The sequence below is a fragment of the Amblyomma mixtum genome, chromosome 2 (assembly GCF_055824585.1).
Source record: "Amblyomma mixtum isolate Tamu chromosome 2, ASM5582458v1, whole genome shotgun sequence".
In the NCBI taxonomy this organism is placed as follows: Eukaryota; Metazoa; Arthropoda; class Arachnida; order Ixodida; family Ixodidae; genus Amblyomma; species Amblyomma mixtum.
Window position 1 is genome coordinate 301,405,826 of NC_143013.1, and position 21,290 is coordinate 301,427,115.

At 47.2% G+C, this 21,290-nt stretch overlaps 3 protein-coding genes across 3 annotated transcripts; all 3 read right to left on the reverse strand.

The window, feature by feature from the left end:
• Positions 1-1,669: 1,669 nt before the first annotated feature.
• Positions 1,670-4,676, reverse strand: LOC149364691 (kelch-like protein 35). Its single transcript, XM_089568737.1, has 4 exons — positions 4,655-4,676; positions 3,429-3,554; positions 2,239-2,382; positions 1,670-1,915 (listed from the first exon to the last, which is right to left on the reverse strand). The coding sequence occupies exons 1-4, from the start codon at positions 4,674-4,676 to the stop codon at positions 1,893-1,895; spliced, it is 315 nt and encodes a 104-aa protein (XP_089424863.1). The 3' UTR covers positions 1,670-1,892.
• Positions 4,677-5,315: 639 nt separating this feature from the next.
• LOC149364692 (uncharacterized) lies at positions 5,316-7,196 on the reverse strand. Its single transcript, XM_089568738.1, has 3 exons — positions 7,033-7,196; positions 6,638-6,748; positions 5,316-5,644 (listed from the first exon to the last, which is right to left on the reverse strand). Exons 1-3 carry the CDS (start codon positions 7,178-7,180, stop codon positions 5,316-5,318), a joined length of 588 nt encoding a protein of 195 aa, XP_089424864.1. The 5' UTR covers positions 7,181-7,196.
• A 1,239-nt stretch (positions 7,197-8,435) lies between these two features.
• On the reverse strand, positions 8,436-15,789 carry LOC149364693 (kelch-like protein 10). Its single transcript, XM_089568739.1, has 4 exons — positions 15,581-15,789; positions 11,566-11,774; positions 10,728-10,960; positions 8,436-8,719 (listed from the first exon to the last, which is right to left on the reverse strand). Exons 1-4 carry the CDS (start codon positions 15,737-15,739, stop codon positions 8,436-8,438), a joined length of 885 nt encoding a protein of 294 aa, XP_089424865.1. The 5' UTR covers positions 15,740-15,789.
• Positions 15,790-21,290: the final 5,501 nt, after the last annotated feature.

Below are 21,290 nucleotides of genomic sequence, written 5' to 3' on the forward strand. Positions count from 1 at the left end.
CGTTGACAGTGAGTGAGAAATCCCAGAAGACTTAATAAATAAAACCGAGTAGGAAATGGGTCGAGTTGGGGAATCGAACCAAGGCCTTCGGAGTGCGAAACAAGTGCGCTAACCACTCCGCCACACCAACTGTATGGTTTGGAATGAACAAAGGCGCGTCTAGTGAATATGGTGTTTTAGACGGGTGCTTTAGAGACTTGTATAGTAATTACGAGCATGAAAGTTACAGAAGTCGCAGTTATGCGAGTAGCAAAAGTACGTTTCCGCCACTTTTCTTCATCGTTTGGCGCACACGTAGCGCCATCAGGCGGCGCCCACTAAAACCTCCTCCTCGCAATGGCCACTGCCCCAACAGATAGCGCGCGACGGCAGCGCCTCCCACTCGTCCCGCTCGGGCGCAGTGGGGCCGTGCGGGGACGCAGGAATCACGCGGTGAGCGCCGAACTACGCGGCGCACATCCCAGGCGCTTTCACCACGTAGCTTGCGGCTTGCTGCCCGTTCGTTCGGCGCGGAAGCTATGCTGGCGTTCGTGGCATCGGGCTTGTCGAGAACGAAGTGTCGACGGACTACGACTGCAACTTGAGCTTAGGTGAGAAGTGAGAAAGACAAGAAATGAGAAGAGGAAAAAGAAGGCGCTATCGCGTCACTCTTAAGGCGAAGCTTAAGCGTCCTCCTAATTTTATTGATTGTAGTATCTGCGGCAGTTTTTATGCTTAAGACTACAGGAAAAGAATTTTGAGCACAGAAATTGGCGGGTACCATCGCAGTCGGCAGAGTTCGTTTTAACGATCCAGATAATGTTCTTCTCAGAGGAGGTTTTCCTGTTCTCAGAAGCTACGATTCTTCGAAAAACTGCTATATTTGTTAGCCGTGACAACAGTCCTTGCCAAAAGCCTTAAGCTGCTTTCATCTTCACCGAGTGACCAAGTTTTTGAGCCAGCAAATGGTTAGTTTCATGAATGAGGCCAAGAAGTTATGCAGTTGTAGAGGGTATCCAACGTGAGTGAGCTAAAGCCGCGCCTTACTCAGCTTAAGAGATCTCACACTCTGGCATGGCCACCGCAGGGAACACGTTTACGCGTGCTTCACACCTTTAATGTCCAACTCTCGGGCTGCATCACAGAGTAGGGTTTCGCATTGCTGCAAGCCGGAACCACTCACATTTATGGCCTCAGGTCACAGTGCTGCTGCTGCCGTGCCAAGAGTTGCACTTGACTGCCGGTAGTAGAAGCTCGCCCATGGCATTTAATTGTTACGACAACAATAATTTCGCCATCTTACTTCACAATCAACAGCACGAAGCCTGTTTCCGCTAATAGTGGGCGCATGCGCAAGAATGAGGGAAGTAGGTATTTCTAGTGTTCCGGAGGAAAACGGCGAATACTGTCGGGCCGTATGTCGTTGTTCATGGCTGGCTCCCTACTGAGTCGGTGCTTAGCAGCTCCTGCGTGATTAACTACTCACAGACCACCTCATATTTCAACAGTTGAATCCGCTTCAATTAGACACACAAATGGGCCTTCCTTCAGGTCGGCGACTTTTCCGTCAACCAGACTGCAGAGTTGGCCAGGCCTTGCGATGACGATGCGCATGTTACGGTCGACCACCACCGCAATCAACTCTCCCCGAATGCCACCACTGCAGATGCAGACACAGCTGATCTCTTCCTTGGTAGGAGTGCTTCATTTATTCGCACAGGATGTGCTGAGCGATTCGATATTTTGCGGTGCGCTCGGAGCACGACTGAAGTGTCTTAAATTTTGTCGGTATGCCTCCTGGCTGTTGAACGGGTGGTGGCATTTTGATCTGGTGGCAATAAATTCCTGAGCTCTCTGGGCTGGCCAGTTTCATGACGATGTGCGCTGAAATGTACCCGCCAATCCCTCATACTTCACGCAGAGAGCCCGAGCGCTCCTGCAAACCAAATGAAGGAACAGTTAGCGAGTATTGCAAATTTTTTTTTTCTGAACGCGCACGTGCATGGGACGCGCACGTCCTTTCATGTCTCACTAGTTATTTTCATCCAAATGCATCGAAACTGCTGAGCAGCAGATATGCTTCCCATTAGATCAGAAAGCTATTAACCAGGGCAAAGCAAGTCATGCATGCTTGCGAGTTGTCACTGAACATACCCTCAAATTTAAGCGCCGCTCGCGCAAGCTGATCTGAACTCTCGATCTCTAATCATTAATTTGTGTGACGAAGCCCTGTACTTTTGCCTATAAAACAACACTCACCACGAGTGGCCAGTTGCCTGGCGGGTGCGAGGCCCTGCACGTAACAGGCGGCCATGGCACTGACCGGCTCGTTCAGTGGAACGGCGGACCGCCAGGTATTTGTCGCGGGCGAGTAACGTTCCACTTTGGCTGTCGTGGTTCTTCCTGCGTTTAATAAAAAGTGGTGATCAAAACATATTGTACAGAGTCTTCAACCGTAGAAAGTTATACAAGTCATTGCGTCACTTGTTTTTTTTTTTATGTGCGTGAAGTAGGACACTAATAGGGGGCAGTATTGAGGCTGAGTACTGACCGTGTTCAGCTCTGTTTTTTAAAGCAGTCACGTCTTCTTGGCGGTCATGTTTCTCTTGCCAGCTGAATAGGTCAAGAACTACGGCCCTACAGCCGCTCATTTGGGCAGAAAGTTGAATCTGTTGTTTTATTTATTAAAACTTTAACAGCCAAACTTCAGTAACCTGAGAGCCGGAAATATATGTTGTTGTAAAAGATATATGAGGAAAGCTTTTCGCACTGCATACCAAGACCTCTGGAATAATAGAGATTCCCGCCGGGAAACGACACAAAAAGTGATCTTTCGATGTTGCGCTTAGCGCCTGCTTCTGCAGTCTTTCCACTAAGCAAACTTTCCCAGCTGCATTTTTGCGTGCATTTAGTGCCTCTGAAATCAAGTTTATGGGTACTATTTGTTGATTTAGTTCTTTCGTTACCCTCATCCTCTTTATTCCCAAATATTTATTCTTACTGATGATTCTGACCTCAGAAAAATAAACGTGGGAGGGCTCTAGTAGCAGCCATATGGCATCGAAATCTGTGTTAAGCAGTCCTTGGGTTTCTTAAAAACGAAGGCAGCCCTGCGCCTATGCATTACACCTGCTATCTCAGTGTCCAGCAGCAAAGCGTCGTAATTAACTGCCGATTGACTCTGTGACAGAGTAGTTCATTGACTGACTGACTGACTTATTGGATGATTGACTGATAGGTTGGATAACAAAACGTTTTATTTCGTGAAAAGATTGGATTCCACCACTCTAGGTTGTAGCCTTCTGCAAAAACCACATTTGCCAAGCAAACGGAACTGGACAGCGCAGTATCGCGAATGGTCAATCGTCGATTCAAGCTGTTCCTCTGCTCGTAAAAAGAAGCTGAGGAGACGCGGAGAGAGAGAGAGAGAGAGAGAGAAAGGTGTGCACCATTGAATCCGCCGATGACGTAAAGGTCGCCGTACAGCTGTGCCACAGCGAATGTGCTGCGGCCCACGCGCAGGGGCGCCATGCTCTGCCAGGAGGACGGGGCTCTGTCCTTCTCGCTGGCGATCACTGCGCAGGGCGTGCAAGTCGGCAAACTACAAGTTTGGGCTACGGGGAGGAACACACTGTTATTGCCTTGGGCCTACCGACAGCCCATAGGCGACGAAGGAAGAAAATAAATTTCTTTCCTGGCTGGCGCACGCAATGTGTGCAAAACAATTCTCCTCCCTTTGAGACTTGCATCAACTTGAGAGACCTCAAATTGACCGAAAAAAAGTCACCAATGGATAAGCATCTGATACTTCGACATTGGATGCGTATCTGGAAAGTTTAACGGCTGCTGAAGGGAGATGCAGCCGTGTACTAGGCCTATTTAACAGGTGTTAATGCAGTTTAAGAGGGCTCGTGCACCCTCAACGAAGTTACGAAGCCTTATAGTGGTAACGCTATAAGAGCGATCTAAGCGCAGAACTACGGCCATTTCAGCATTCCTTTCCAATTTTCTCGAATTGGATCCCAGCACGACACCGAACATTAAACGTAATATATTCGTATTAGTGTGTCGCGTGTAGATTTTTTTCCCTAGCAACATACGGACGTATAAAAAAAACGTTACTGCAGTGTTCCAGGAATTCAATTAAAAGCAATTCGGTATTCACTTCCCATTTGTTTCTCGAGCTATATATATTGGAGTCTATTCAGCACTTTTCCGCCGGCCTGAGACTCATATGCAACGTGACTGGTGCTGAGGGAAAGGACACGATGCTTCTTTTTCAATATACTTGAATTAGATATCCGGCCTTCAATTTTTGCGGAACTAACTAAAAATTTTCAGCTCGCTGCGCGCGTTGCTGAGCAGAGTATCTCCCGCTTCTGTAACTTCTCAAGAGCGACCGTTTCTCCAAGACAGACCATCAAACTACCGGCAAACAGGATTCGCAGGTTGAGGTGCCTGAGGTGCATGCAAGACACGGATCGATTATTAATGATGCTTACTGTGTTTTGAGGCCGTTTAGTACATTTTTCTGTCTGCAGAGCTTTATTAAGTAATATCTGTCCTTGGTACTTCGAAGTTCCTGTTGCCCAGAACGCCTTTGTTTTTTAGTTGGCAAGGCTGCGCTACTTCAGAAACTATTAGCACCTTTCCAACGACAAGCGCTTATGCTTACCACATTTTCCTTCCAAGGGCATATAGAGGGTATGAAGTGTTAAGGGCCTTCATGCTGGAATTATTATCCTCGTATAATTATCATGTTTGACATGTTACTAATAGAGATATAGATCATACCAATGGATAGAGATCAACAGAGATAGAGATCATACGGTTAGAGATTGGAGAGTGACGGGAAACAAGCCTCTCCCAGACAACTTTCCCAGCCAGCAGTCCCTGGCGGGTTTATTTTGGTAGGAAGAACACAGTGGCACTTCAAAAACATTCACGGAAAGCGATACAGAATGCGTCAATCTTTAATATACAAAGGGTACTAATAATGTCTTAACGTAAACAAACTACAATCACAAAAGAAGTCAGACAATAACATAAAATCTTGCGAATATAGGGAGTATTCAAAATGAGGTGCGTATGATCACATATAAAGGTACAGATAAATAAATTGAAGTTATTCGTTTCTCAGGCATTAAAAAGGGAAGGTAACTCGTAACAAACGCTTTTGTCGGGCATAAAGGCGAGTGTTATAAACTAGCCAACTATTCTAGGCTGTTTTTCAGATAATATAGATGTTACGAATTAAAGAGCATTATACACTAAATAGTGCCATTCTAGCAACATCCGCTAACATACCGACAAAAAAAGACGTCAGACGCGCCCATCTAGAGCGATGGCAGGAACACGACTTGAATATGAATGGGCGAACAATAAAAGGATGACTGTTTTGGGGGACTTTGCACAGCACTCGTGGTTTCCCAAGAGGGAAGACCACGCCCGTGCGCTCCCTCTCTATCCTCACTGGTGCTGAGGCGGCAGCGGCCGTTGTATCCGCCGACGACGTAGATGCGCCCCGCCATCGCCACCATCTGGTGGCTGCAGCGGGGTCCCGGCATCTGCTGCACCAGGCACCACGAGTTGGACGAAGGCGTGTACACCTCCACGCTGCTCAGGATCAGGCGGCCGTCGAAGCCGCCGCTCGCGTATAGCTTCCCTGCGTCGTACGGACAACGACCCAATGAAGGCACGAGGACTGCTTCGCTTCAGACTTGCTCTTGCGATGACTCAGACTATACTGGATAAGTGCAGAGGCACGCGTCACATTTTGACATCTGCATGCTTTGAAGTCATTTGCCTAACTGGAAGCTCGGGTTTACAGCGATCCCGGAGTACCCGGGTTCGAGCCCGACCACGGCGGCCGCGTTTCGATGGAGGTGAAACGCAAAAGGCGCCCGTGTGCCGTTCAATGTCATTGCACGTTAAAGATCCCCAGGTGTTCGAAATTATTGTGTAGCCTTCCACTACGGCACCCCTTTGTCTCTATCTGTCACTCTCATGTTCCTCTCTTTTAGTACGGCACGGTTGAGGTCTCCACAGAATTGTGAGGCAGTTACTGCGCCATTCCCCTTCCTCAAAAATAACTTTTTTTTTTTTACAGCGATAACAACATTCCAATCGATGGAGTGGGAAAGGCGTGCGAGAGGAGAAGAATACGGCAGTAGATGAACCTCAGGGTCTGCGCAGCTTATATTACGTTAGAGAATGCATGCGGTGGTGGTCGACAGAAACAAGATGTAGTTATGGACTAGCCCCAAAATTTCACGCCCAAAGTTCGTGACAGATGCTTGCTATGACTGTCAAGGCGGTTGATAGCATTATCTCACGACGAATTTTAGTCGTTGGCCTTGGCTGTTCTGTCCTGCTACGCAGCATGCGGCAAACCCTCAGCTTTGTTTTGACAAATGCTCTGAAGTAATGCAAATCCTCAATCTCATGCACATAGCTACAATAGCAACAGCCATGCGTGGCATGCAATAACTTCCACAGCTTTATATAGTCACACCTTCACTTAGAGAGGACGCAAAAAAGCAAAAGCACCAGGACGAATCATATATCACTTAAGCATGGAGTTAATTCCCAACTAGGCTTTTTAGGGTGCGCGCGAGGTAAATAAGTGCGAGCAATAGACTCTATCATTCACACTAACCTCTAAATGCGCAGGCTGCACCGTCGCTGCGCGCCCTGCTCATCGAGCACACCGCAGTCCACTGGTTGGAGACGGGGTTGTACCGCTCCACACTGGCAGTGCGACCGACGTCTGCATCCCGGAGCACAAAATGCAAATGTCACTTTAGGACGATGTAAACAATGAACAAACACTGCATTAAACACGCAATCCCTATATTCAAGTCTACTGGCGCAATACCAGAATTAAGAGGGCTTTATCGACTTCAGGAATCCCGAATGCTCCCGTATACGGCAAGACTGGTCGCCACGACCATGTTCTTAGTGCACGGATGAATGAAATAAACACTACCGGTTCCTCGCAAAGTCTAGCCATTTAGAGTTCACGCAAAAACATTCGACAGCGCGAGCGCATACCGTCGCGTCCCCCGATGGCGTAGACGTAGTTGTCCAGGGACGCGACGGCTACGTAGCCGCGAGCCGTGTGCATGGACGAGCAGGGATCCCACACACACAGCTCGGTGTCGAAGCGTTCGCAGGAGCGCAGGTACGAGCTTCCCCGCATTCCGCCCACCACGTAGAGAAACTTGCCTACCATCGCTGCGCCGTGGTACGCCCTGGAAATGATTATGAGTTTACCGCTCTCACCTTGAACCATAGAGTTTCTTACTATTACCTAGAGGGAAAGCTGGCGACCCCTCTATGGGAGTTTGCATGGAGACCCCTCGAGGCCACTTCAGCCGCCAAGGGCGCTCAAAGCATCATGGGGCGGTGAGCTACCGACTGCAGAACTACAACTTTTGGCCAAAAAATAATAGAAAAATAAAGCTGTTAGATAACTACGAATGTCCTAACATTCAATATCTTGTCTAATGATTGCAACAAACGAGCAGAAAAGCATTTAAGTGCAAAGTTTGCCCAAAATAAGAGATGACTAGCTTTCCTATTGGCCAAGTGATGAACACTAAAAAAACTAATATTGCGTAATTAACAGGCGCACTTTTAAAAGTAAGTATGTTTAAAAAAAATGTTGTTGCTTAGATGCTTTAAGAGGTTTTTTAATGGCATTTCGGAAGAGTAAAACCTTTTATTGGCGTCGTGTGTCGTCGCGTTTCCACTACTATGACTTTTGCACACTGCGTTCGCGCGAAAGTGGTCTGCGCACACACGGACAGCGTTTTTGGAATGAAACATCTTAGTAATGACACTCCGTGTTCTTTAAAAACTACGACTGTTCCGCAACAAGTAGCTCACCGCCCCATGATGCTTTGAGCGTCCATGGTGGCTGAAGTGCAGCGCCGCCAGCTTTCCCTCTAGGTAATAGTAAGAAACTCTAAGCCTTGAACACCCTGCCTTGCAGCCGTTGCTTGGGCTCATTTTGCTATAGGCGACAAGTGCAACGTAGACAAAACTATCTAAATGTGTCCTGTAAAACAATATTTCAGTTGGGGGAGATTAGTTACTGAAGCAGATGGTCTTATTTCAAAGGCGCGTAAGCCCGGTTCTCGGAGGAGCTAATGGAGGTCTACTGCTTGCTATCTCTAGCAGCTAATGTTGTGTTTGGTGTGCTCGCGGTTCAGTTGACTTGTTCACATATCATTTGCAGCGGACGGTATGACTGGAATCGTCATCATCATCATCAGCCTGAGTACGCCCACTGCAGGACAAATGGCTCTCCTACATATCTCCAGTCAACCCGGTCCTGGGTAAGCTGAGGCCACTTGATACGCGGAAACAATGCGTAGCGACCTCTCAACACTGTCACGACAGAGGGAAGCAACGATTGCACAGAAAAGGTGAAGGAAGCGTTTATTTTAGTTCTATTCGAAAATTGAGATGGCGCATGCTTGGCCCTCGGCTCGCTCGAGGTACACGAAAGAACCCTTCAATGCGGATCGTGCATCTTGCCTGGGTGACGTGCCCCGCATGGTGTGCATGAGCCAGCGGTAGGCCCGCGGGTCGTACACCTCGACGGCGTCCCGTTCCTCTCCAGAGCTCCAGCCGCCCACCGTCAACAGCACCTCGTGCGGCACGCGCGGAGCCCAGCGCTCGGGATTCGCGCCGGCGCAGCGCTCGCAGGGAAACCGAAACAGGGCTGCGATGGCTGCGGACAGATCGGGAGAATGGGGAAATTTCCACCGATGAGTCGATAACAATGGGCGGTTTTACCCAACGTGTTTAAGTGCAATGACCTGCGGTGCAGACAGAGCGAAGATAGGGATTATCGAAATGATATCATCAACAAGAGCGCACCATGCAGCTACGGAGGGCAGCTATGAAGCATTTTTCAATGCCTGGTCGCGTTGTCAAGGAGTCTATAACCATATTAGTGGCAAGAAAACTGAGATCACTGCGACCATCCGCATTGGAGCAATGCGAATGCAAAACGCCCCCATACTAAATCGACGTCCGTGACTTTTCTGATGCCCATGTACTGTATCGACGTCCATGGCTGTTTTGACGTCTAAGAGTATTTTTTAGTGTTTTTTGCGTTTAATTAACTAATTACCCCTCATCAACCAAATGTTTCCCAGACAAAATTTTATCACTCACTATCTATAGTAATCACACTTTCACACATTTATCATCAGAGAACGACGTAATCATGCGGACAAAAATTGCGGACAAATTTTGCGGACACTTTCTCCTGAGTAGGCATAGCTATATAATGCTTTCTCATTAAAATTATTACAAGCAGATTAAGTGAGTCAGACAGTCGCCCCTCATGTAAGGAAATATATTACGTGAGAAGGACTTAGACTACTTATGGTGTTGGGCATATAACTTGGCCACAATATGGGGGCGCAAAAATGAATGATAGCGAAAGCGATGAAATAACAAACGCGGGACAAGCTCTTGTACTTTCCCAATTTTGTCCTTTTTAAAAATCTAAGAGCCAAAGTTCGCAAGAGGGAACACATATATAGCCGAACAGCACTGACTGAAGAGTGCAGGTTAGTTTTTGATTTCTCATGAAATATGACTGCTCAAGGGCTCTAACCTCAAGATGGTAAGGGATTGTCACAAGTGCAGTCACTGTGGGCGTTCTGTGGGAGCAGGTACTGTGGCCGTTTACAACAACCTCTCTTAATATTTGCGCATTTTATTTCATTTCATTTACTTTACCCACAGGGCTTTCGCATTACCGAGGGGTAACCAATGAAAGTTTCACTGTCGTTGTAACAAGCTGAAACGGAAAGCTTATCGACAACGCTGAAATCATTCAAATCATGTTGAGCTTTATTTCGAGCTTTTAGTGCTGTAGATGTCATGAATGAAATGATAACGTAGCAGCTCATTATATTTCTATAGAAAATGATGACGCTGGCAGGAGCGCGGATCTTAGTGCTCGCGTTATGCCCGCCAGCTAGTGCTCGCGTTATATAGCCCGCCAGAGATAAAATCCTTCGCGGTCTAGAAAACACTTATGCTATTGACTCCGCGCCTGATGTACATTTTGTACCCCGTGTGCACCAGAGGCCACTTTTGTTCGGCATGGTCGCAAGTGAAGTGAGCAGTTCCTCGTGGTGACTTAAACAACTTGAGGCCCTAGCAGCGCGAAAACAAAGACTGACAACACGAAGGTAACATACACAAGGGCCAACTTTGAACCGATGTTAGTCGGGCGGTCAGAAACGTGCTTAAATTTCTAAATGAAAGACTTGATTTCTTGTTTCTATTTTTGGATCTTCCTGGATGAATTATTTTTTTTCGTTTCATTCTTCCAAACTGTTTTAAGATGGTCGTAACAGATCTTGCTCTATTGATGCTTTCAACGAGGCATCCAGCGTAAAGCGAGCGAAAGAACGCAAATTACGACTTGCTATGCAGGTGACAAGACGCGTAGTCCCACCTTGACTGGGTTTCATTGAATCCACTGTATATCAGGTAGCCGAAGAGAGGACTAATCACTAAGTAACAAGATCACCCAAGAACGTGGTCACGTGATTTAGTGAAGCCAGAAAGAGTTCGGCGACAGGCGCTTCAAAAGCCGGCAGCAGATCAAAACTGACCGTAAATGGCATGTATACTGCCCAGAAGCAGCATTTTTCGGTCAACTCTGCTCTCCCAATTCAGCTACTGAGAGGCAGTCACTGCGGATGCCAACTCACCACCCTTGGGTGCATTGGATGCAACGCTTCCGCTCGACGCCGCGTCGCCGTGTTGGGGGTTCGCAGCGGCAAGCGCTTTGCAGGCCTCCAGCCCGAAGCCTTCCAAGTGCAGCAGCAGCAGCGGGCTGGGTGAGCACATGCAGGGTCCCGTCTGCAGGGTCTCGCACACTGCCATGTGGTACGACTTGCTATTGGCGAAGGTCGGGTTCACCTGCCGGAACTCGATGAGCGTCCTGCGCCACACGAGCGTGTCAGAACCATAGCTTTCTTAAACTGTATTTTACGGCTTGGATAAAAAAATCCACGCCTGCAATAAAATCTCCTTTCAGTCAAAGGGTGTTTGGTACTGGTGGCTGAGAGATTGGTTACGGTGACGAGCTTGGAAACGTTGCGACCAGTTGCGAGCTCGTCGGTACCTCGGCTTTCGTTTCTTCGACTAGCGCCATTAGCTTGGGCCGATCAAGAACCGAGATTCCAGCAAGAGCATTATGATTACATGTCCCTTGAAACACAAGCATTCAAGCTTCGTTGTCTGGCCCGTTGAAGATGTTACGTTAAGCTGGAGACTGCCCCCCCCCCCCCTCCCGCTTCCAAGCTATCGTTAGTTGCGTAGGCTTTGGGAATAATTTCAATTTCAGTTACAATTTTCTTCGCGTACTAAAGCAAACCTACCTGTCGTAATAATCTGAGAGCCGCTTTGCTTCAGTGTAGCCACGCAAACTTTAATAGAAACTGTTTATACAGTGGTGAGCGGAAATTATGTATGTAGCCGCTTGCACTCTCGAAAACAAGTGCAGCTTGCGTTAGGTAGCCCTTGCGTACAGAGTGCCCCACTCACGATTCTCTGCAGAGGCCGATGCGCGCGCACTGTAGCAGCATGAACAGGCCGGCATTCCGTTCCTTTGTACGCGCACGGCCTTGCGTGTGCCAGCGACGGACGGCATGCAGCACGTCCACCTCGTCTCGCACGTTGAGCTCGCTCGAGGAGAGCAGCTCGACGAGCAGCCCTGTTGAAGCCCTCGAAAACTCGCTACTGCTTCGCCATACCTGCATACAATGAGCAACAGAAAGCAAACGTGACATTTTTCAGCACAATGATGCGACAAACTTGAACTTCAACAAACACTTCATTCCGAGCAAAACTAAGAATGTGCGTCGTAAAAACCCATGGATCAGCCGCGAAATAATTCATTTATTACGCAGAGTAAAACGGCTCAGAAAGCACACGAAGAACAACCCTGCGCTTCTAAACTTAAGACCTTTACTTGCAGAAAAACTTCGCTCTAGTAAGCAGTTTTATTATTCTTCCACATTACCGCAGTTTATCAAGAGCGATCCTGCCAAATTCTGGCGCCACCTTACCTCTGATACACGCAAATCCATCGATCACATCAAGACCGGCAAAAAAAACTGTACGCGACAAGCCGCAGATAGCCACGGAATTTAATCTTTTCTTTCAGTCAGTTTTTTCAGATTCCCGCCCCCGACCCTCTTGTTTTAACGGCACGAGCAGTGTCAGCCCTGAATTTATATCCTATGAGGGCATATTTTCCATGCTCCTAAATCTTAATTCTAAATCATCGAGCGGCCCTGATGGTATTCCAAACGCCTTCTTGCGCCGTTACGCTGAATCGCTTGCCCGGTTTCTTGTTGTCATTTTTCGTTTGTCTTTTTCTAGTGCCGATGTCCCATCTGACTGGAGGCTCGCACGTGTCGTGCCTGTATTTAAGAAAGGTGACCGCTCTCAGTTAACCAACTACCGACCGATATCTCTCATCAGCACTTCATGCAAACTCATGGAACATATCATTTCCAACTACATCACTGATTTCCTCGATAGTAAAAACATACTCTCTCCTTTCCAGCACGGTTTCCGCAAAGGCCTGTCGACAACCACACAACTAGTTTCCACAATTCATTCGTTTTCCTCCGTTCTCGATAGTTCCGGTCAGATTGACGTTATATTCCTGGACTTCAGCAAGGCATTCGATAAGGTTACTCATTCCGGTCTGTTATTCAAACTTGACGAGCTGGGTTTGCCACGAACTGTAGTTGACTGGGTATCGTCATATCTTGATAAGCGCCAGCAATTTGTTGATTTCGAAGGGCACCATTCCGACGTCCTCTCTGTCAATTCTGGTGTCCCGCAGGGCAGCGTCCTAGCCCCTCTTCTTTTCTTAATTTATGTAAACGACTTAACCTCCGTCATACATGAAAGCGTCAGTATTAGATTATTTGCGGATGACTGCTTGCTCTTCAAGGCTGTTAAAAATATGAATGATCAGGCTGTGCTTAATGAAAGTCTTAATGCTGTTTCCAGTTGGTGTGATCGCTGGGATATGAAACTGAATCCTGATAAAACTGTTTTCATGCGTATCACAAACAAAAAGTCTCCTCTTGCTCACCAGTACACTATCAAGCAGATCCCCATAACTCAAACTGACTCTTTTAAATATTTGGGTGTAACGATTACAGAACATTTAAGCTGGTCCGCTCATATTGACAATATCTGCTCCTCGGCGCGCCGCAAACTCGGCCAGTTAAGACACAGACTCAAATATAGCCCCTCCCATGTAAAGCTTCTGGCCTACAACACACTGATCAAATCTAGATTGCAGTACGCATGCGAGGTTTGGGACCCTTTCACTAAAAAAGACATTAGCAAACTTGAACGAATTCAAAGATCAGCAGTTCGCTTCATATATAACCGGTACCGACGACATGACTCCCCATCTGAATTAATGAGAATCAACAAGATCAAACCCTTAGAGTACTGGAGAAAGCTAGCAAGAATTAAATTCCTCTTTAAACTCTACCATTCTCAGTTCCGGCTTGACCCTTCATTGTATGTGAAACCTTCAACAACTAGAGTAACAAGGCATTGCCATCCGCATAAATTATCTCCTTTGTATGCCCGCACCAATAACTTTAAATATTCTTTCTTTCCTCGAACTATAGCAGAATGGAACAACCTACCCCCTCATGTGTTTGTACCCGAAAATGTGCTTTCCGCCATTGAACAAGTACTTGACCCTTAACTATTGTTTGTTATTTGTTGCGACTTGTTTTATTTTCATGCTCCGTATCGCTTCTACTGCATTCTGCTGTTGGCGTCGTCTTCTGCTGGTCGTCGGAGTTCTCTGTATGTTTATCCCACTCCTGCTTGGGCCTTAACGGCCTGCAGTATTGTGTAAATAAATAAAGTAAATAAATAAAATAACTAATGGTACGCTTCCTACTTTAGAAACGATTTCTTAACCTTGAGCGCAAAATATTAACAGAAGTCTCATGCGCAAAGTGTTAACAGAAGTCTCATGCCCCGCCGCGGTGGCTAAGTGGTAATTGCGTTCGGCTGCCGGCCCGGAAGACGCGGGTTCGGTCCTGGCCGTGGCAGCTGAATTTCGATGGAGGCAGTATTCTAGAGGCCCCTGTACTGTGCGATGTGAGTGCACGTTAAAAAACCCCATGTGGTCGAAATTTCCGGAGCCCTTCACTGCGGCGTCCCTCATAGCCTGAGTCGCTTTGAGACGTTAAACCCTAATAAACCAAACCAAGAAGTCTCTTGCGCAAAGATACCGGCAGCTATGAATATGCAGTGTTGGTGTAGATGGCAGCGCCAAGCAGTTGTTTACGTCTGTGACAATTGCGCTGAACAGGCAGGGTAGATTAAAAACGTGTTCGAAAAAATAAACAGCCTCTAATATTTCCTAGTACAGTAAACGCATAATGTCTAAAGAACTCTGTCATGATATATTTTGTGTGATTTGATCCTACCCTGTTCCGCCATATCTTCATGAATGTTTAATTTTTCAGTCCCGTGAAATTATTAATTTGAGTATACGTAACATGGAAGAGAACGTTTCGAAGGCAATATATTTGCGACAAGGAGGCGAAACAAGCAATTTGGAGACGCAAACCTTTAAACATAAGCTTTCCTTTTCGCAACTGAACTTCCTGCTTAGACGAACAGTGCGGTGCATATACTGAAGTAAATTTAATGAATTCACGCTTCACAATGCTTCTAGTGCCATCGCACACGTTTCTTGCACCATCGAAAAACGAGGGTTTGCGATATGCCTAAGTTGCCTGTAGATACCGGGCTGGAAGGGACTTTCGAACCACGTGGCTTTTAGTCTTCCTGAGGCACGCGCGGGCGACATCACGTGGCACGCATGCTAAAGGATAGGAAGCAAGGGTGCATCCCGTGTGGCCCAGCTAGTTTGGAAGACGCTGCTATAAAATTCAGGACGCGAAGGCAAACAGTCGCCGTGCCATCTGGGCAGCCAACTAGGCCCTAAAGGAATCGATGAACCTGCAGCATGAGGACTACATTGCTGTCAACCTCGAACCATTTTCACACAACCCTCGCCACACTGATATCGGTGGTTGGAATTTCCGCTCCAAGACGCAGGTGTAAGACAACAAGCATTTCTAATTGTAACTTTCATATTATAAGAAACACACTACTATCTCATATGCCTCCGTAGCCGAACATCCTCGTTAAACATCCGTCGCAGTGTTATTTAATACGCTCACATGTCGGATAGTGCAGCAGTTGACATTGATGCTCGTAGTGCCTTGATTACGAATCAATATTCACCCCCGTACACCTTTGCCAAAAGTAACCGGGCAGCGGTGGTTTCTTTCTTAGCCGCGTGGCGAACCCCTTATGGCAGCCCTTGAGCTCTGAATGCGTGTAAAGGTGAACCCTCCTTCTCACGTTCTGACACCTTTCTGTCTTTAGCGGCGTCGTAAAGGCTCCGTTATACGGTTGAGAAGCAGAAACCAGTTGCTCGGTTACTGTTGGCAAAGGGGGTACATCTTCCATCGAAAATAATGAAGCCCTTGCTCACCGCGCCGAAGTGTTCGCGCGCGAAAGAGAACACGGTGTCTCGGAACCTCGGCCAGTGGTGCCACAGCGCCAGTGCGGCAAAGCCGAGACAGTTGTCGACGTCCATGTTGTGCAGCAGGTGGTCCAGGCACAGGTCACGGGCCTCCTCCATCAACAGCATGTCGGCAGCCGCCAGCACATCGGCCACGTTGCCGTTGTTGATGTGCAACTGCAGTGACGGTCACAAACAGAGTTGTATTATAAGCAGGAGAACGCTTGAAAAAGAAGACTTATCCTGTTTTTCTTCTACATATTCTGCCATGGGTTTTGGCAAAATATATAAAAGGAAGTCACCTGATTTGAGATGCGTACTAACCATTGCAAAAAAAAAATGTATACTTGCGTTCTTTATTCAAACTAATGCTGATGTCAATGCGTGGTGCCACTTAGCATTGCCACGGAAGAACATTGCTTGCCTACCACCAGGTCGCTTTCCTCCTGAGCAACACGGAGATGCTCAGAACTCTCACCTTCAAGCAGTTTCCTGCATGCTGCGGACACAGCACTTCAAAACCGTTACTGCGACTTCTCAGAAAGGGATGCTTTAGCACCCTATTGTCCCACCATCTCTAGGTTTCTATTGCAACCACTGGCGAGACATCAGGCTCATTATTACGATGCTTGGCTTCTCTACCCTCCCCCACCTGTTAACCCTTTCCCGAGGCTTGCCTCATCGGCGTAGTAGTAGCCAAGCAGGATGTCGAGCACGGACGCCGAGACCCCCGTGAGCAGCATCTCCCTGCGGGAACCGTACTCGGCGCAGAACGCCACCCGGAAGAAGGGGCTCGTGGTGCACAGGAAGGACCGGTGGGCCCTGAACTCGCCGCCGTCGTCGGTGCGAATGAGGCAGTCGTAACAGCCGTCGCCGCCGGGAAGCAGCAGTTTCCTGAAGAAGACAGACATGGCTCCCGAGAGAGATGGTGACGTGTGCTAAGAGCGGTCTGCGCTGTCCGCGAGCCTCGCGTGAAACCATGATTTCGTTTTCTTCTACCCACTTAGCCGGGCAGAAAAGAAATCGCTTCAACCGTGCAGCTAGGTACTGATAACGAATGGAACGATAGAAATTTAATTTAATTTAGCTATACTTGTATGAGCTTTGGTCTTACTAGTTGCTGCCTGAAGAAGAGGTTGTGTGGAGCTCTTCCGAGAGAGCTTTGCAGCGTGCTTAGTGCGGACACTACGGGTTGGGGCTGCGCACTGTGCTGTGAGGTTTGGTTTTGGTTTTGTGGGGTTTAAGGTCCCAAAGCGACTAAGGCTATGAGAGACGCCGTAGTGAAGGGCTCCGGAAATTTCGACCACCTGGGGTTCTTTAACGTGCACTGACATCGCACAGCACGCTGGCCTCTAGAATTTCTCCTCCAAAGAAATTCTAGCCGCCGCGGCCGGGATCGAACCCGCGTCTTTTGGGCCAGCAGCCGAGCACCATAGCCACTGAGCCACCGCGGCGGCTGTGCTGTGAGGAATTCTCGTTTGTGTGCAGACATCTCCTGCGGCAGAAGTATAGGGAACTGAGTGTTAGCAACACCGTGGTGTCGCAGGAGAAGTGTAAGGTTACGGAGTTGACGACATGTCTGGTTCATTACGTCGTTAATCGAGAGTATGGACTTGTGACGCAGTGACAGAGTGTGCCCACTATTGGCTGCCATATTGAGAAAGGTAGCGCTGGTGGAAGAAAACAAGCACATTTTCATGTACAACTTCTTGTGCTTGTCCTTCTTCGGACAGCGCTGCCTTTCTCACAATGATTACCAATCAACTTGATCAGCAACATATCTTGCTTATTACTGATTGGTTCTGAGAGAATGAGACAAGAATAGCTCTGGTTTGAAAGAGAATTGAGCCGGCGTGGAAACAGCGCCGTTATGCTACTCTGCTGTGGGGAGTATTTTGCGAAATGCGGAAACAGACCCCGTGGGCGGAAAACAGCGAAAAAAAAATATGATGCGGTCACTAATAGGGCTGAAAGTACAACAAAGCTCAACGTAGTAATGTTTCAATGCTAGTGGACAAGACTATTGTCAGGTAGTGGCAGTATAATTGATTGCCCCGAGCTTGGAACTTAATCGCAAATATTTTATTGGAATAAAAGAACGTCAATTCGGGCTAGCTGGTGCATATTATTTGAGACGGAAAATTAATAGCGGTAAAGGGAGACATACACCAGGAAAGACCGACACAGGATATGCGCTAACTTCATCTGACTTTATTCACTGCGAAGCCAGCAAATACATCTATTGTGTGCGCGACAATTTATCGATCACATGATCTAGTCGCTCACACGCTCTAGATTGTAGGAGCGATACTTCAGTATGCCTTTTCAAGACCGAGATATATCTTGACCGGTTTTTTTTATGCCTTGTGTTTTTGTTTTTTGCGCATGCCTTAGATTTTATACATATTTCCTGGCTTGGCAGTGAATATAGTCAGATGAATTTAGTGCATCTGCTGTGTCGGTCTTTCTTGTGTTTGTTTGCCTTGAGCGCTATTATTTTTCTGTCTCAAATAAAATTTCATTGGAAATGGAGACTACTTATCTGTTGGTAAAAATCGATTCAGGCTGATGTCATTCTCACTCATTCTGATTTAGTTATTTCGCTTGAAAATAGACGCAGTGGTCCTTGCATCTATGCCTGGTTAAAGAGCTGGGCCACTGAATACATGCAGTACGCACATTACTGAAATCCTTAAAGGCGTCCTGTATTTTAGGAGACTATTAAGTCCATGCTACGTGGAATTTATATCTGGATTTATTTCTATGCATATTTCACCGTTCTCTGATTCGCAAGCTGTGCAAAAAAAAAAAAAAACGTCAAGAGAAGCTTTCGAAATGTATTTGCCGCGCATCCCTATCAAGAAGCGTGGTTGCTGCGGTTGATTAGGGCGATGTTGTCGGGCCTGAACCAATCTCGTTTCTCGAGTGTCACGGTTGTGCTGCTTTCCGAGTCGACCCGTCGGAGCACTGGCTTTTAAACCATTCGGGTTTCGCGTAACGAGGAACTGTGTGGTGGGTTGTGTTCAAGTTTCTAAAAAAAATAGAAATAAAAAAACTGGCGACATGCATTCAAGCTTCGCCCAGTCGGGGCGTCAGCAGTCCACGCAGGGTGCGCTACCAAGGAAGCGCACCGGCACTGAGAGGTACGAAAGTGCAACTTATGGGGAGAAAATTTTAAGCTGGGCGTTTCCTGCCATTGGGGCTAATTAGTGGCTCGGTAGAGCGGCGCACAACGAACGCCGAGTGCTCCGTGTTGTCCGTGTTGCGACAGTTTGAAATGAAAGAGCGGGTGGCAGCCCGTGGGGAAACTGGCGCAGAAAATGCGAAAGAGACGTTAGCGCACGCGGATGAACGGATCAGCCTGCCTTACTGCACTGGGGTGGTTAAAAGGTAACGAGAAAAGTGGGCGTAGAAGTTCGCATTGCAGGAAAGTTTGCCTACTGTGAAACAACGGAGAAGGCGTGCGTCGTTTAAAGTTTTGTCTCAGACGAAAACAATGTGGGCGGGACCATAGCTGGCTAAATTGAAGTATACTTATATGCTGCGCTCTACCAGCGAGCAAGCTCGAGTTCAACGCCATACGGTCGTTTCGAATATGAAGATGACAAAGCTACTCTAATGTTATCACTAACAAAACCCACTCGCAGAGATATTTCGGGCGACAATGGGCCAGTTAAGAACACCTATGACTTGTTAAGAACGTTGAGGCTAAGTGAACATCTTTGCTGGTGCTAATACATCAGTGAGTGCATGCAACGATAGCTAGGGAAGACGCTTGGCAAAATAGAAATAAACTACGGGGAATCACACTTCCGTTATCTGCAACAAAATTGCTGGCAGGGGGATTGAAGGCTGCATTCCCAGCGATGGAAATCATAGAAGCGGCGTGATCACGGTTTTTTTTTTTTATGATGGACATTCATGAGAGCTAACGTCGAACTTTGTTTTCATGCGTGGTACAGGCAAGCATTGTGCTGTTCGCTATTTTTTCTCTTGCTTGGTGTTTAAGCATTTGGTGCGAGTGACTGTAACTGATATATTTACTGCAGTAAAAAGTAACCAATCCTTTTCTAACGGGCTTTAACCGATGGGGTTATCCTTCAGAAGGGCATTGTTCGTACTCAAGGCATGCTTCCCAAGAAAATAACTCGAATTCATGCAACCATATAATAGATACCTAATATTTCTACGAGCACTGCAGGTTATACGCAAATGCAGGGAACATAGCAGGAGGAATGACGGGAGAGAATGAGCACACGGGGTCAAGGAAGAGGCCTAAGCACATTGGTATATTCTGTAGTTAAAAATAATCCCGCGAAGGACAGAGCAGCAAGATTACTGTAAATTTAACATGAGAGATGGTTTACAGCGCCATAAAAAAGCCCTGCCAACGGCATAGACAATACAGAAAGTGGGTGTGACTTAATTGCTCAGCTGCGAGTGCCGCTGAAGACGAAAATGTCGTGCAGCTATCAAATAAATCTACAAGGCACACATGAAGTCACCTATGTGGACAGAGACTTCAGATCTTTGAAATAACTACATCTTTGGAAATAAAACAAAGGGAGGGAGTGGTGGGAAGGGAGGGGCGAGGGCAAGCATACTTGGAACTAAACACCTGCGGAATTCGCAACCACAGGCTTGAGGTAAAAAAGAAACATCATGCACGGAGGACCGCCTCGCAGAAGGCACGTTCAGGCCTGTGTGAAGAACAACTTAACTCGAGTGAGGCACAGCCCCGTCAACGGCATCACGCACCGCAGAAAGTGTAAACGGAGCGCGCGCCGAGGGAGGGTATGCGTGGAAGGTACAGAACATCGCATACTTAATGCGAATGTCTGAGAGTATGCAATGAGTAACACTCACGAGGGTTAGCTGAAGCTGTGAAAACTTGGCGGAAGAATGCCTGCTACAGTTAATGCCGCTGCTGGCTGCTTTTTGTTCATTTTGTTGTTAAGTAAATGAATCCCGACAAAGCACAGCGAGAACAGTGATCCTGCTTTGCGACGCATGACAGCATGGGGAATGGTCCTTTTTAATGGAAGAGACCTGATGATAGGTAAAGCGGCACCTCAGGCAAGAAGACGGGAACATACGATGGAAAGGGGCTCTAGGGAACTGCAATCCAGATTTGGTCAAGAAGTGGTTCTGCAACCTAACTTTTTCATTTGGGTTCGTTTCTATCGACCATATGCCTTCGCTCTATTGATGGGTCTACTGACCCTGCAGTCTCCTTCCTTCATATAATATGACAGAAATCAACGCCTAAACGATTTCGCTAAGAATGCCAGAAGTACTTCTCGGATTAGATGTGTTATCGCGGCTATGCAGAGTTATGCCTTTAAGAAAGGAAGAATGCTTGGCCGATTAGGCTCAGCCAGCGGAAATTTGGGGGCATTGGTACGTTTCTGCAGGAAGCGGAGCGCGTTCTGTATAAGAATAAATTCATTTTTCTTCAACACACGAGGCGTTGAAACTCTCCTTCACGAAGGGGGAAGCGCCATTTGTTGTCGACAATCTCCACAATAATTGATGTTTTTTTCTTCTCAAGATGCGCACACATGTGTGACCCTAAAACAAACATCATGATATCAGAACGCAATATCAGGAACCTTCAATAGTCTACAAAGCATTGTGCTTAGCCTCGGCTCTCTGCATTGTTCCAACAACAGCAGAGGCT

Bases quoted from the DNA above. Each gene is read 5' to 3' on its own strand.
- LOC149364691 (XM_089568737.1), bottom strand. From the start codon at position 4,676: ATGCCCTTGGAAGGAAAATGTG. The intron at 2,383-3,428 runs GTGCACACCTTT...TATTAAACGCAG, and splicing joins CGTCATCGGCGGATTCAATG to GAAGAACCACGACAGCCAAA. The intron at 1,916-2,238 runs GTGAGTGTTGTT...TTTGGTTTGCAG, and splicing joins CAGGCAACTGGCCACTCGTG to GAGCGCTCGGGCTCTCTGCG.
- LOC149364692 (XM_089568738.1), bottom strand. From the start codon at position 7,180: ATGCGGGGAAGCTCGTACCTGCGCTCCTGCGAACGCTTCGACACCGAG. The intron at 6,749-7,032 runs GTATGCGCTCGC...TCCGGGATGCAG, and splicing joins CGCCATCGGGGGACGCGACG to ACGTCGGTCGCACTGCCAGT. The intron at 5,645-6,637 runs GTTAGTGTGAAT...CGTACGACGCAG, and splicing joins TGCAGCCTGCGCATTTAGAG to GGAAGCTATACGCGAGCGGC.
- LOC149364693 (XM_089568739.1), bottom strand. From the start codon at position 15,739: ATGCTGTTGATGGAGGAGGCCCGTGACCTGTGCCTGGACCACCTGCTG. The intron at 10,961-11,565 runs GTGAGTGGGGCA...CGTGTGGCGCAG, and splicing joins ATCGGCCTCTGCAGAGAATC to GACGCTCATCGAGTTCCGGC. The intron at 8,720-10,727 runs GTGAGTTGGCAT...ATCTGTCCGCAG, and splicing joins ATCCAATGCACCCAAGGGTG to CCATCGCAGCCCTGTTTCGG.